Source organism: Dryobates pubescens, chromosome 12, assembly GCF_014839835.1.
Source record: "Dryobates pubescens isolate bDryPub1 chromosome 12, bDryPub1.pri, whole genome shotgun sequence".
NCBI lineage: Eukaryota > Metazoa > Chordata > Aves > Piciformes > Picidae > Dryobates > Dryobates pubescens.
Genome location: NC_071623.1, coordinates 4921885 through 4936521, shown reverse-complemented (window position 1 = coordinate 4936521; position 14637 = coordinate 4921885). Strand labels below are relative to the sequence as shown.

The 14637-nt window shown below is 56.2% G+C and overlaps 1 protein-coding gene across 1 annotated transcript; it reads left to right on the top strand.

The window, feature by feature from the left end:
* Positions 1-1276: 1276 nt before the first annotated feature.
* On the top strand, positions 1277-14285 carry RBBP7 (RB binding protein 7, chromatin remodeling factor). The gene is made up of 12 exons (XM_054166041.1): positions 1277-1355; positions 1695-1839; positions 4259-4401; positions 5461-5634; positions 5908-6023; positions 6623-6783; positions 8249-8375; positions 8469-8546; positions 10599-10675; positions 11670-11727; positions 13281-13391; positions 14146-14285. The coding sequence occupies exons 1-12, from the start codon at positions 1340-1342 to the stop codon at positions 14212-14214; spliced, it is 1275 nt and encodes a 424-aa protein (XP_054022016.1). The 5' UTR covers positions 1277-1339; the 3' UTR covers positions 14215-14285.
* Positions 14286-14637: the final 352 nt, after the last annotated feature.

The window sequence follows — 14637 nt, the reverse complement described above, 5'->3', positions numbered from 1 at the left end:
GAGTGTGGCACAGGCTGCCCAGGGAGGCTGTGGCTGCCTCCTGCCTGGGGGTGCTGAAGGCCAGGCTGGATGAGGCCTTGAGCAGCTGAGTGGAGCTGAGAGGTGTCCCTGGGCACGGTGGGGAGCTTGCAATCAGCTGATTTTTAAGGTCTCTTCCAACCTAAAGCGTCCTGCGATGCCGCAGCGTGCTGGGGGCCTAACACCTCTGGCACTTGCTTTTCCTCCGCGGGGAGCACCAGCGCGGCGGGTACCGGGGGGCAGCACGGCGGTGCTGCGCTCTCCCCGGGCACTGCCGAGGCCATCGCACGTTGCTGGTTACCGGCGTGCAGGCGGCGGGCTCCGCTGCTCCCCGGGCAAGCCCGGCCGCAGGAACCGCTTACGAAGCGGTGCGCGCAGCCGCGGCCGGCGGCTGCCTCTCGGCGGCACCGCCGCTAGCATCCTGCCAGGGAAGGACTTGGCGGCGACGGCAGCGTTTCGGCGGGGAGCGCATGTTTAAGGCCCGTCGCAGGCCGCAGGAGCCGGGCTGGCTGCGGGCGCCGTGAGGCAGCTCGCGAAGGGGGCTAGGCAAACAGCGGCGGCGGGAAGGCGGCGGGAAGGCGGCGGGAAGGCGGCGGGAAGGCGGCGGGAAGGCGGCGGACGCCTCCCACGCCACGACCGCCCGCGGGGCTGCTTTGCCTACAGCGCCACCTGGCGGGAACAGCGCGCCCGGGCCCCGCTGCCTGCCCGACTCCCCCCCCGCCCCTTTCGCTTTCGCTCCGCCTGACCCCCCCTAATCCCGGAGCCGCCGCACGACGCGCCCGCGCGTAGCCTCATCCCCCTCGGGGCGGAGTCCGGGCGCTGGCTAGGGCAAGGGCGGGCACTGCGCCGCCACCAGCACCTCCCGCCCCCGAAGCCGCCCCCGAAGCCGCCCCCGCCTCCTTCCCTCTCTCTCCCTTGCAGCGCTTCCAGGGGACTCCCCTTCGCCCCCCCCACCCTCCACCGTCGGACGTCAGAGCGGCCCCGCCCCGCGAGGTCGCAGCGCGCCAGCCCCTGATTGGAGCGCCCCGGCCCGCCGCCGGCCCGCCCCGGCCCCGCCCCGCCGCGCGCGCGCCCTCCCCTCGCTTGCTCCCGCCCCATTGGCTGCCGCTGTGGGCGGCGGCGCGCGGGGCAGCCCGCGGGCGGCGCACGCGCGGTGGGGCGAGGCGCGCGTTGGCAGCCGGCGAGCCCGCGCGCGGCGAGGCGGCGCCGTGGGCGCCGTTGGGGCCTGCACCGGCGGCTCGCGCTCCCTCCCGCCCCGCGGCCGCCCCCCGCTCCCTCAGCCGCCGCCTCCGGCGCCACGTCCTGCCCGCGCACCCCCAACATGGCGAGCAAGGAAGGTAGGAGACGCGCACACACGCGCACACACGCCACCCGGTCCCGTCGGTCTCCCGGGGCGGGCGGCGGAGTGAGGCTGTGAGTGCCTGGCGGCTGGCAGAGGCGCGCACGGCCTGCAGGGGTTGCGGCCCTGCGGCCTTCCTCCCCCAGGAGCTTCCGACGGGGTGGCAGCGAGGGTGGGGCGGTCGCGGTTCTTCTCCCGCCGGCCGCCCCTGAGGGCGCTTTCTCCCCGCCATGCGCTCCCCTTCCCCTTCGGCTGGTGTCGCCCCGGCCAGCCCGCCTCGCCGCCCCTCCGCGCCCCGGCCCGGCGGCAGGGGTGAAGCTCTCTGGTGTTCCCGCAGTGCTGGAGGACACGGTGGAGGAGCGTGTCATCAGCGAAGAGTACAAGATCTGGAAGAAAAACACCCCCTTCTTGTACGACCTGGTGATGACACACGCCCTGGAGTGGCCCAGCCTCACCGTGCAGTGGCTGCCCGATGTCACCAGGTGAGAGCAGGAGGGAAAAGACGCCTCGAAAGGTGCCGGGGGAGGCACGGGGCTGGCTTACCCATCTGCTGAGTTCGCAGAGCAGGAGCTGAGGCTGGGTGCAGTTGCTTGTTCCACGTCTGCTAAAGTCACTTGAGATAAAACCCCGGCAGGATGAGAGCAGTTCGGCTGAGGCTCCTTCGTGGGCTTGTCGCACTTTGCTTACAGCTTTAAAAGCCCTTTGGGTACGCAGAAGCTTCGGGGGGGGGGCAAAAGCCACAACTTGATGCTTTGCAGAACTCTACTTGAGCCTAGCAGAAGGCTGAGCTGAGGTGCGAGGGGAGAAACCTTTCTCAATTTATTGATTGGTAAATAAGAGACTTTGTAATACTCTCCTGCAGTTAATTCTGATCAGAGAAATCTATGTACTGAGTGACTTTTCCCTTCAGGACTGCTTTTTTTCCTCTTCATGTGCATTACAGACTGCTGTGCTGTCAAAGCTGAAGTGCCTGCCTCTGATTTCTTTGATTGTTTGTCTTGGGTCCAGACCTTTTGGAAAGGATGCTGTTCTAAGACTAGTCCTTCGTGGCCTGGTTCTCTCCCTGGCTCCTTGCTCATCTTTTAGTTTCCCTTATTCCTCCAGTTCCCCTTGAAAACTGGGGGCTGACTGCTTTAGTGCTTGAGGAATTCTGAAGACAGAGGAGGAGTCTGTTCTACAGATGGAGATAAATGAATCCTAAAGCTGCAGGGCCCCTGAAGTAGTGGACGAGGACTGGGTCCCTCCTGGTGGCGCAGCCTGGGCACAGCTAGGTTTTAAACACGGCTGATCTGTCACATTCCTGCAATGAGCAGAGGATGGTCTCCTTCCTCTCTCAGGTTCCACCTTGGCTATGTGCTGCTGTGTGTGGTGGTGAGCTGAGGGCTTCCTTCTGTGTCACCTGAAGGGGTGGGGAAGGCTGTTGCGAGAGGTGTGAGCCAGCTTAGCCGTGGCGCGGAGAGCGAAGCGGGGAAGGGGAGGGTGTGGAGCCCTGATGAGGAACACTTCTGCTTGCCTCATATTTTGCAGATTTGACTTAATGTTCAGTTTAAAAGCTGGCATTGCCAATTATCCAGTGTCAAAATATGTAAAGCCATTTAAAGGCAAGGACTGTCTCTTTATGTGGCACCTGACACGATGGGACATCTGTTCCTGATGCAAGTAAGTGCCCTGTGCCTTCTGTGTGGTGCTGTTTCTTTTTGTTTTGTATTTTCCTTGCCCCTGTCCAAATGTTTGGTGATGCTTTGGAAGTGGGACAGTAACAGCTGCAGTGGTTCATGATTGCCCTGCTGGTTCCTCTTTGCTGGGGTCCAGGCAGCTGCTGGCTTTCAGTTTGCTTGTGGTTTGCTGTTCAGGTTTTTTTTTCCCCCCCTTTCAGAGAGAAATGGCACTGTCCATCCAGCCTTCTGCTGGTCTGGGCCCCTCATGTCAAGAAGGAGCTCAGAGAAGGGCTGGAGAGACTCCACGGCAGAGCCCCCAAACTGCTGCAGGCAGTGGAAGATGTCCTTGTGAGGCCAGGCTGAGGCAGCTGGGGCTTGGAGCAGAGGAGCCTGAGGGCTGCCCTCAGTGCTGGGGCTGAAGATGTGCAGGGCAGTGTGGGGAGGAGGCAGCCAGGCTCAGCTCAGGGATGGGCAAGGCCAGCCCAAGGGGCACTGGGTGGCAGCTGGAGCAGAGGAGGTGGCAGGGGAAGAGGAGGGAAAGCTTTTTGGCTGGGAGGGTGGCAGAGGGCTGGAGCAGGCTGGCCAGAGAGGCTGTGGAGTCTCCTTGTGTGGAGGCATTGCAAAGCCAGCTGGATGTGTTGCTGTGGGAGCTGCCCTGGGGGCTGCTGCTCTGGCAGGGGGCTTGGCCTGGCTGCTCTCTGCAGCTCCCTTCCAACCCCTCACATTCTGTGATTTCAGAATAATTCTTACTCAGTGTTGCCTTCAACAGCCAGGAGGGAAGTATGGTTCTAGAGAGTTAGGATGGGGGCAGTGTTTAAAAACCAGCTTCTGCAATAAAACAACAGCTGGGAGAGGCTTGAAAACAAGAGCTGGGGAAAGCTTAGCAAAGAAATTGCTGCTTGGCCCCAGGATTTGTGCTTTACAGGAAGTTGTACTGATTGATTTCTAACTCAATACTGTGCTAGGGGAATTAAAGACAGAAGGAGTTGTTAGTGTCACCTTTAACTGCTGTGTGTGGTTGTCCCTCTCAAGCCACGGGGGCCATGCCTCTCGGCTTGCGTTGTCGCTCTCTAGCCTCGCTGGGTGCCTCCTAGGCTTGCTTGTGTCACAGCAGGGTTCACTTTCTTGCACAAGGTCTCTCTTTTCTAGCATCCCCCAGAGGGTTTGGCTCTTGCACACTGTTGCTGCTGGCTCTCCAAGCGGGGAGCACTCAGCTGCCCTCCCTGCTTTGTCGTTGTGACAGGCCGGAGGGGAAGGATTACGCGCTGCACTGGCTGGTCTTGGGCACGCACACCTCCGACGAGCAGAACCACCTGGTGGTTGCAAGAGTCCAGATCCCCAACGATGATCAGTTTGATGCTTCTCAGTATGACAATGAGAAAGGAGGTGGGCAATGCATGCCTTCTGGGGAGAACATTTTAGCAGTAGTCTGACGTGCTGTTAAATGCTGAAGCTGGCACTTGCCAGTTTGCGCTAACCCCAGGTTGTGGATAGTGACTGAAAGAGGGAACACTTCCTACTTCATCTGGAATACTATGTCCCCTCAGCTCAAGAAGGAGCTGAGGGAAGTGCTGGAGAGAGTCCATGGCAGAGCCCCCAAGCTGCTGCAGGCAGTGGAAGATGTCCCTGTGAGGCCAGGCTGAGGCAGCTGGGGCTTGGAGCTTGGAGCAGAGCAGCCTGAGGGCTGCCCTCAGTGCTGGGGCTGAAGATGTGCAGGGCAGTGTGGGGAGGAGGCAGCCAGGCTCTGCTCAGGGATGTTCAAGGCCAGCCCAAGGGGCACTGGGTGGCAGCTGGGGCAGAGAATCACAAAATCAACCAGGTAGGAAGGGAACTCCAAGATCATCAAGCCCAACTGATCACCTAACCCTAACTAATCAACTAGAGCATGACAAGAAGGGCCTCATCCAGGCTTTTCTTAAACACCTTAAACACAGAGGAGGTGCCAGGGGAAGAGGAGGGAAAGCTTTTTGGCTGGGAGGGTGGCAGAGGGCTGGAGCAGGCTGGCCAGAGAGGCTGTGGAGTCTCCTTGTGTGGAGGCATTGCAAAGCCAGCTGGATGTGTTGCTGTGGGAGCTGCCCTGGGGGCTGCTGCTCTGGCAGGGGGCTTGGCCTGGCTGCTCTCTGGAGCTCCCTTCCAGCCCCTCACATTGTGTGATTTCAGAATAATTCAGGTGACATTGTGCTGCACAATCCCCACTATCCTATCTGCCAGCTCTCTGCCATTTTGGTGCAAGCCAATGTTCTTCACCCCCCTCAAACACAAAGTCAGAGCTTTAGGACTGAGAATCCCCAGGGTTAGTACTCTGGTGGCACGTGCTGCTGGTCTGCATTGTATTACGATGAATGCTTGCCGCTGATGCTTGGGAGTGGGGGAGATGGAGGAAATGCTGCTTGATCAGTTTGAAACAGCTGGTGTGACACACTGACCTTGCTGTGACCTCTGCAGAGTTTGGTGGCTTTGGATCTGTGACCGGCAAAATCGAAACCGAGATCAAGATCAACCACGAAGGGGAAGTGAACCGTGCGCGGTACATGCCCCAGAACCCCTGCATCATTGCTACAAAGACACCCTCTGCTGATGTCTTGGTGTTTGACTACACCAAACACCCTCCAAAGCCAGGTGGGTTGCCTTCTTTGAAGCTGAAGCCTTCTTGTGGAAGGGTGCATTTTGTGTTTGAGGGCAGTCGGGAGAGGTGATGGGCCCTGGAATCCAAGCAAGAAGGCCCAGGCTTTGCTGGCTTTGAACTGCTTGGTTATGCTCACAGCCTAATCAGCATCTTCCTGTGAGGCTGCTGTTTGACATTCCATTACTGCAGTGGAAACGAAGGTCTTGATACTTCTCTGGATGGATGTGTGAGGTGAAGCTAAATGGAAGGAATTCCCTCTCTTGCAGACCCCAGTGGAGAGTGTAATCCTGACCTGAGATTAAGAGGCCACCAGAAGGAAGGCTATGGCCTATCATGGAACTCCAATCTGAGTGGACATCTTCTCAGTGCATCAGATGATCATGTAAAAAGCACATCTTTTCCCCCATATTGGGCAAAAAAACCAACCCTCAAACCAAGAGAGTGAAGCAAAAAACCCTCACAACCACCTCCTAATTTATGCTCTAGTAGATAAAGAACCAAAAGAGTTCCTGTAGCTCTGTTTTGTCATAGGGGGAAGCTCTCACATATTTCCAGAGGCTGTCAGTTGGCTTCAGACTGTAATCAAGGAGCAGTTCTTTAACATCCTTGCTAAGAACAGAATGTCTTTGCAGTTGTCTGTAGAAAGCAATGATTGTACCACAGCCCTTGAAGCAGGCCTGGGTCTGAGCCTGTAAGTCAGCAAGGCTCTCAAAGAACAGAGGAAATGAGGTCTCACAAATTTCTGTGTGATCTCTAGAAGTGTGCATTGCCTTTGTGGCCTTGCAGATAATCCTTGGGCCTCACATGTGCAGCAAACTGAGGGCTAACTTAGCTCCCTCCTCACTGAGGGCATGCCAAGTGCTCTTCAGTTTCAGAGGGTGGCCTCTCTCTGCTGATGTGCAGGAGGGGGAGTGTTGGTTTTGTTTCAAGGATAACAGAGTCAGAGTCTGCCTGACAACAGAATGTGGCTCTTATTTGCAGACTGTGTGTTTGTGGGACATAAGTGCTGGACCAAAAGAAGGCAAAATTGTTGATGCCAAATCAATCTTCACTGGACACTCTGCAGTCGTAGAAGATGTGGCCTGGCATCTGCTCCATGAATCTCTGTTTGGATCCGTGGCTGATGATCAGAAGCTCATGATGTAAGTTGTGGTTAAGTAGTGTCTGGATCCTGCCTGCTGTATGCTGGCAATGGACCAGCCCAGAGCACTCCACTCAGGAAAAAGCTGAACTGGGGCAGGGTCTGAGGTAGCTCTTCAGGGCAGTCAGCTCCAGCAATGCTGCAGAGTCTCTGAAGCCTGCACATCATTTCATGTGTTCACCTCACTGAAACTAAGAGGTAACTGGTATGGCTGTAAGCTTCCTGCTGCAAACTGCTCCTGTGCTACAGACACACTCCTGAAAGGCTCTGGAATAGTCTCATGCTTTCATGGAGTCATAGAATGGGGTGGGGTGGAAAGGACCCTAAAGATCACCCAGTTCCAACCCCCCCTGCCCTGGGCAGGAACACCTCCCACCAGCCCAGGTTGCTCAAGGCCTCATCCAGCCTGGCCTTGACCATGATGACATTCAACAAGTCCAAGTGCTGCACTGTGGTCACACCAACCCCATGCAGTGCTGCAGGCTGGGGGCAGAGGGGCTGGAGAGCAGAAAGGGACCTGGGGGTACTGGTTGAACAGGAGGCAGCAGTGTGCCCAGGGGGCCAAGAAGGCCAAGGGCATCCTGGAACAGTGTGGCCAGCAGGAGCAGGGAGGTCCTTGTGCCCTGTGCTCAGCATTGGTTAGGCCACCCCTTGAGTCCTGTGTCCAGTTCTGGGCCCCTCAGGTTAGGAAAGATGTTGAGCTGCTGGAAGGTGTCCAGAGAAGGGCAACAAAGCTGGGGAGGGGTCTGGAGCACAGCCCTGGGAGGAGAGGCTGAGGGAGCTGGGGTTGCTTAGCCTGGAGAAGAGGAGGCTCAGGGGAGACCTTCTTGCTCTCTGCAACTCCCTGAAGGGAGGTTGGAGCCAGGTGGGGGTTGGGCTCTTCTCCCAGACAGCCAGCAGCAGAACAAGAGGACACAGTCTCAAGCTGTGCCAGGGGAGGTTCAGGCTGGAGGTGAGGAAGAAGTTCTTCCCAGCAAGAGAGATTGGCCATGGGAATGTGCTGCCCAGGGAGGTGGTGGAGTCCCCATCCCTGGAGGTGTTCAAGAGGGGACTGAATGTGGCACTTGGTGCCATGGTTTAGTTAGTCATAGAATTAGAATTATAGCATCAACAAGGTTGGAAAAGACCTCAATGATCATCAAGTCCTGTTGGGTGACAGGTTGGACTTGATGATCTTTGAGGTCTCTTCCAACCTTACTGATTCTGTGATTCAATGACCTCCAGGGAGGAGGCAGCCACAGCCTCCCTGGGCAACCTCTGCCCATCTCTCACATGGAAGAATTTCTTCATCTGCAGTCTCACTCTGCCCTCCTCAAGCCTCAATCCCTTCCCTCTAAGAATACAAACTGCAGCTTCAGCCTTAGGTTGAGTAACCATGCAGTCCCTTAAACCAAAGTGCAGTGCTGTGAGAAACCACCTCCTGTAGGAAGCTGTTTGTTGACTCTCTGCTCCCTGCCCCTCCCCAGCTGGGACACCAGATCCAACACCACGTCCAAGCCCAGCCATTCAGTGGATGCTCATACAGCAGAGGTCAACTGTCTCTCCTTCAACCCTTACAGTGAGTTCATTCTAGCAACTGGTTCTGCTGACAAGGTAGGTGCTTGGCTGTGCTTTGCACTTAGAAGCAGTTGAGGGGGCAGCTGTGGGGCCAGCAGAGTGCAAGTGGTGTCTTGTTCCTTTTCCCAGACCGTGGCTCTCTGGGACCTTCGGAATCTGAAACTGAAACTCCACTCTTTTGAGTCTCATAAAGATGAAATCTTCCAGGTGGGTGAAACTCCTCCCCTCTAGCAAAGTCTGAGAACACTAAGCAGGGCCAGGACAGGTGGGTTGTCCTCTGATGAGGATCCACAACAAGCCTGTTAAGTGTGATGTGGTGACTTTTGCTTCAGCAACTACAGACACAGAGTTTCCCCACTTGACTCTGAGTCAAGTAGGCCCCAGCTTGTTCATTAAGAGCTGGGGGGCAGGAGGGAGGGCACTGGCTCTGCTCAGTTGCACCCTGGGATAGGCCAAGGGGCAATGGACAATGAACTCCAGCACAGGAGGTTCCACCTCAGCAGGAGGAGGAATTTCTTTACTGTAAGGGTCACAGAGCACTGGAGGAGGCTGCCCAGAGAGGTTGTGGAGTCTCCTTTTCTGGAGACTCAAGACCCAGCTGGCTGTGCTCCTGTGTGACCTGTGCTGGATTCTCTGGCCCTGCTCTGGCAGGGGGTTGGACTCCATGATCTTTGGAGGTCCCTTCCAACCCCTAACATCCTGTGAGCCTGTGGCCTTACTCCTAAAAAGACAGTGTGAGCTTGCCACTACCCTCAGTGCAGGCAGGAGGGTTCTTTCAGTGCCCTGCTGTGAGAGAGCCTGGGCTCAGACCTAGTCTTGTGACCTCTCCCTGCTCAGTAGAATAGAATAGAATAGAATAGAATAGAATAGAATAGAATAGAATAGACCAGGTTGGAAGAGACCTTCAAGATCATCATGTCCAACCCATCATCCAACACTACCTAATCAACTAAACCATGGCACCAAGCATCCTGTCAAGCCTCGCCCTGAACACCCCCAGTGACGGTGACCCCACCACCTCCTCAGGCAGTCCATTCCAGTGGGCAATCACTCTGTGTAAAACTTACTCCTAACCTCCAGCCTAAACCTCCCCTGGCACAGCCTGAGACTGTGTCCTCTTGTTCTGGTACTGGTTGCCTGGGAGAAGAGACCAACCTCCGCCTCACTACAACCCCCCTTCAGGTAGTTGTAGAGAGCAATAAGGTCACCCCTGAGTCTCCTCTTCTCCAGGCTAAGCAACCCCAGCTCCCTCAGCCTCTCCTCACAGGGCTGTGTTCCAAGCCCCTCACCAACTTTGTTGCCCTTCTCTGGACACACTCCAGCAAGTCAACCTCCTTCCTAAACTGAGGGGCCCAGAACTGGACACAGGACTCGAGGTGCAGCCTAACCAGTGCAGTGTACAGGGGCAGAATGACCTCCCTGCTCCTGCTGGCCACACTCTTCCTGATGCAGGCCAGGATGCCATTGGCCCTCCTGGCTGCCTGGGCACACTGCAGGCTCATGTTCACCCTACCATCAACCAGCACCCCCAGGTCCCTCTCAGCCTGACTGCTCTCCAGCCACTCTGACCCCAGCCTGTAGCTCTGCATGGGGTTGCTGTGGCCAATGTGCAGAACCTGGCACTTGGATGTGTTAAATCTCATGCCCTTGGCCTCTGCCCATCTGCCCAGCCTGTCGAGGTCCCTCTGCAGAGCCTCTCTACCCTCCAGCAGATCAACTTCTGCCCCCAGCTTGGTGTCATCAGCAAATTTACTGATGATGGACTCGATGCCCTCATCCAGATCATCAATGAAGATGTTAAAGAGCACAGGGCCCAACACTGCTCCCTGGGGCACACCACTGGTGCCTGGCTGCCAGCTGGCTGTGGCACCATTCACCACCACTCTCTGGGCTCAGCCTCCAGCCAGCTCCTAACCCATCGCAGTGTGCTCCCATCCAAGCCAGGGGCTGACAGCTTGGCCAGGAGTTTGCTGTGGGGGCTGGTGTCAAAGGCCTTGCTGAGGTCCAGGTAGACTAGGTAGATGCAAGGAGGTGAAGTTCAGACAGTGCAGCTCCATGATACAATAACTCTAGCAGAGGCTGTTCGCTCCGGGGAGCCTTTCAGCCCTCAAAGCACTCCAGCTCCACAGGCCAGCCTTTCTGCTGGGAGAAAACGCTGTGCTGAGTGTAACTGTTGGGCAGGTGCTGGTTGTGGGGGATGCACTGGAGGAAGCAGTGGCTGTGTTGCCAGCAGGAGCCTTCCCTTTCCTTTCCCTGCAGGTTCATTGGTCTCCTCACAACGAAACAATCCTTGCCTCGAGCGGCACGGACCGGCGGCTGAACGTGTGGGACCTGAGGTGAGCGCCGCTTCCTTTCAGGCTAGCAGGGGATGGGAAATGCAGAAAGGCTGCAGCCCTGCTGCTTGGGTGGCCTTGCTTTGTGCTCTTCCCTGGCCCTCCTTGCTTGCTGAAGCCACACCTGGTCTTGTTGGGTACACAGCAGCACAGGCTGTGCAGAACGTTCAGCTTGGAGCAGACCCTCAGTGGCCCAACCATTCACCCTGCTCTGCAAGGGTCACCCCTAAACCACAGCCCCAGGCACCACATCCCAACCACCTTGAAACACAGCCAGGCTTGGGGACTCCACCACCTCCCTGGGCAGCACATTCCAGTCCCTGACCACTCTTGCTGGGAAAAACTTCCTCACATCCAGTCTAACCCTCCCCAGTCACAGCTTGAGGCCATTCCCTCTTGTTCTGGCACTAATCACCTGTGAGGAGAGAACAGCACTACCCTCTCTACAACCTCCTCTTAGGCTGCAGCATTGCTTCTCTGGGAGGATTTCCTGCTGCTGGGTTTGTGTTGTCCTCTGCTTCCATGTGCCTCACAGGCCAGGCTCTGTTTGCCCTGATCAGAATGTTAAGCAGTTGATGTTTTCTGCTGGAGGCTTGGAGTTGTTCCACAGCAGGGAACAAACCCAACAGCAAAAGCAAATACTGGAGACAAAAGCTAGGAACTGGGACTTCTTGTGGTGTAGTGGTCCTGTTGAGGGGAAGTCCAGGTTGGTCCAGACTTGCTCAGTGACTGCTGATCTCTCTCACAAAATGCTGGTGACTGCCCTGCAGGGGTTGAATTCAGCAAGTGGCAGAGACATCAATCTGGGAGGGGATTTGGGATCCCACTGGGATCTGCTCTTTGGAGCATGGCAGCACTGGTCTTTCCACAACAGGGATCTCACCTGGAAAGGCTGAAGCAGATGATCCCTGGGGTCCCTTCCAAGCTGGCATTCTAGGACCTGATCCATGTGGCCCTTATCTCATGATTAATAAATGTATAAACTGCTTTCTTACAGCAAAATTGGAGAAGAGCAGTCTGCAGAGGATGCAGAAGATGGCCCTCCTGAGCTGCTGGTATGGTGGTTTCTTTGCTCAGGCTTGGACAGGTGCTGTGAGGCCTTTTGGCTGTGCTGCTGAAGCTGCAGAAGTTGTTACATCCTTTCACCTCCCCCCATTTCCAGTCCCTGGCTCTAACTTGCAGTAGGCTGCTTCTGTTCAGGTCCAAAGGCAGTGGGGTTTGGAAGCTGGCCTGGACACAGTTTACACACCTTCAGTGTTGAACATGCTGACACTTTGGCCATAGAATTGGGTTGGAAGGCACCTCCAGAGGCCACCAGGGCACACTGCTGTCCCAAGCAGAACTTGCTGTCCACCACCACTACTCCAGGGAGCAGCTTTCCAGCAGGATGACCTCCAGTCTGTACTGGTGCCTGATGATGCCACAAGGACTCTGCCCCTGTCCTTACTGAACTTCCTGAGGTTCTCCTTCCCCCAGCTCTCAGCCTGTGCACAGCCTGAGGGGGTTGTCTGCCACCCTCCCACTTTGGTATCATCAGCAAACTGGCTGAGGGTCCACTCAATCCCCTCCTCACCCAGGTCATTGATGCAGGTGATATGGAACAAAACTGGGGAACACCACTGGCCACAGCACAGTCAATGGCATGAGACTGAACACATCCAAGTGCCAGGTTCTACACACTGGCCCCAACAACCCCAGGCAGTGCTACAGGCTGGGGTCAGAGTGGCTGAGAGCAGCCAGGCAGTGAGGGACCTGGGAGTACTGGTTGAGAGTAGGCTGAACAGGAGCCTGCAGTGTGCCCAGGGGGCCAAGAAGGCCAAGGGCATCCTGGCCTGCAGCAGGAAGAGTGTGGCCAGCAGGAGCAGGGAAGTCCTTGTGCCCTGTGCTCAGCACTGGTTAGGCCACACCTGGAGTCCTGTGTCCAGTTCTGGGCCCCTCAGGTTAGGAAAGATGTTGAGCTGCTGGAAGGTGTCCAGAGAAGGGCAACAAAGCTGGGGAGGGGTCTGGAGCACAGCCCTGGGAGGAGAGGCTGAGGGAGCTGGGGTTGCTTAGCCTGGAGAAGAGGAGGCTCAGGGGAGACCTTCTTGCTCTCTGCAACTCCCTGAAGGGAGGTTGGAGCCAGGCGGGGGTTGGTCTCTTCTCCCAGGCAACCAGCCCCAGAACAAGAGGACACAGTCTGAAGCTGTGCCAGGGGAGGTTTAGGCTGGAGGTGAGGAAGAAGTTCTTCCCAGCAAGAGAGATTGGCCATGGGAATGTGCTGCCCAGGGAGGTGGTGGAGTCCCCATCCCTGGAGGGATTTAGGAAGAGCCTGGCTGAGGCACTTGGTGCCATGGTTGAGTTGATCAGATGGTGCTGGGTGACAGCTTGGACTGGATGATCTCTGAGGTCTTGTCCAACCTGGTTAATTCTAATCTATTCTCATGTTCAGTGCTGCTTCCCAACCTCCCTTCTTGATGCCTCTGCTGTCAGTCTCTCTGAGGAGGGTTTTTCCCCTTGCTGTAGCCATCAGCACCACGAATTCAGCTGCTGGATCCTGGGTTTGAACAGATTCCTCTGCAGGAAGGAAACCTTTTCCTGAGGCTTGTGGCTTGGTTTTGTTTTACAACAGTTTATCCATGGAGGGCACACTGCCAAAATTTCAGACTTCAGCTGGAACCCTAACGAGCCTTGGGTCATCTGCTCTGTGTCAGAGGACAACATCATGCAGATCTGGCAAATGGTGAGTGGCACAGCAGCTCTGATGTCTGGGGCACAAAGGAGAGGGAACTGGCTTGGCTGTAGGGCAAGCCTCTGCCTCCAGTGGCTGCAGCAGGCCTTCCCCTGCAGTTTTTTTCCCCACACTGTTTGATTGGGGAGTGAAGACTTTCAGAAGGAAAACAAAGGCTGAACCAACCTGGGTAAAGGGAACTGCAGGCTAAATCCTTCAGCTCCCAGGTCATAGCTACTAGTTAAGAATGAAGGAGGCAGCCACAAACTCGTGTCCAAAGCAGCCAAGACTTACTCTCCCCTTCCCCTGCCTGTTGACTCTGAAGCCAAACTTAACTCTCCAGTTAGTTGATGCTGGTTTATATTGCTGCAACTGGCTCCATCACAAATGTGAGATGAACTCACCTGGGGAGCATGTCAGCTCTAAAAGAAACACAACAGACTGAAACATGCATCCCAGGGCAGGCTTTTGGGGGTGTAATACCTGTGCCTTACCTTCTGTTGTGTGTCCAGGCTGAGGCTGAGCCAAGTCCACCTGAAATGGTGATGGTTAGAGGGTTGCTGCTGCAGTAAAAGCAGGGTGAGAAAGCCCCTGCTGAAGTGTGGCCCACTGTGTGCAGCTCCCTGGATGTGGCTGGGAGAGGCTCTCTGGGAAGGGGAGAGGATGATGTCTGTGCCTTTGTGGCGGGGGCCAGGCTTTTCCTCTGTGAGGGAGGGAAGATGGCAAACAACCAGTGCTTACCCCTGGTACTGTTCTGTGTCTTCAGGCAGAAAACATTTACAATGATGAAGATCCAGATATAGCAGCAGCTGAACTGGAGGGGCAAGGAACATAACTTCTCTTCCTTAAGGAGACTCTGCCTGTGACATAACAACAACATCATCTGACTGCTGTATGTGTTTGAAAGAAACAAGTGCCCCTAAAAAGACACCTCCCCCCCCCCAAAAAAAACCCTCCTTAACCATAAACCAAGCACTGGGCAGAAGGTTCCCACTAAAGTGAGCATTTATCAGGCCTAAACCAAGCCAAGCTGGCATGGGAGAGCCTCCCTGGTGTGGGCACTTGGAGCTGTTGTATAACTGTACAGCCATTAGCTTGCAGGGGAAGGAAGGATAAACTTTTCTGTCTATATTTCTAAAGCAGCCTCAGTGGCTTCCTGTAAATACAAGAGTCAAATCCTCACTCTTCCCACCCCAGGGAAGTGCCCCCCAAACCCTCCCCCCCCCCCCCCCCCCCCCCCTCACCCCCCAAGTTTTTA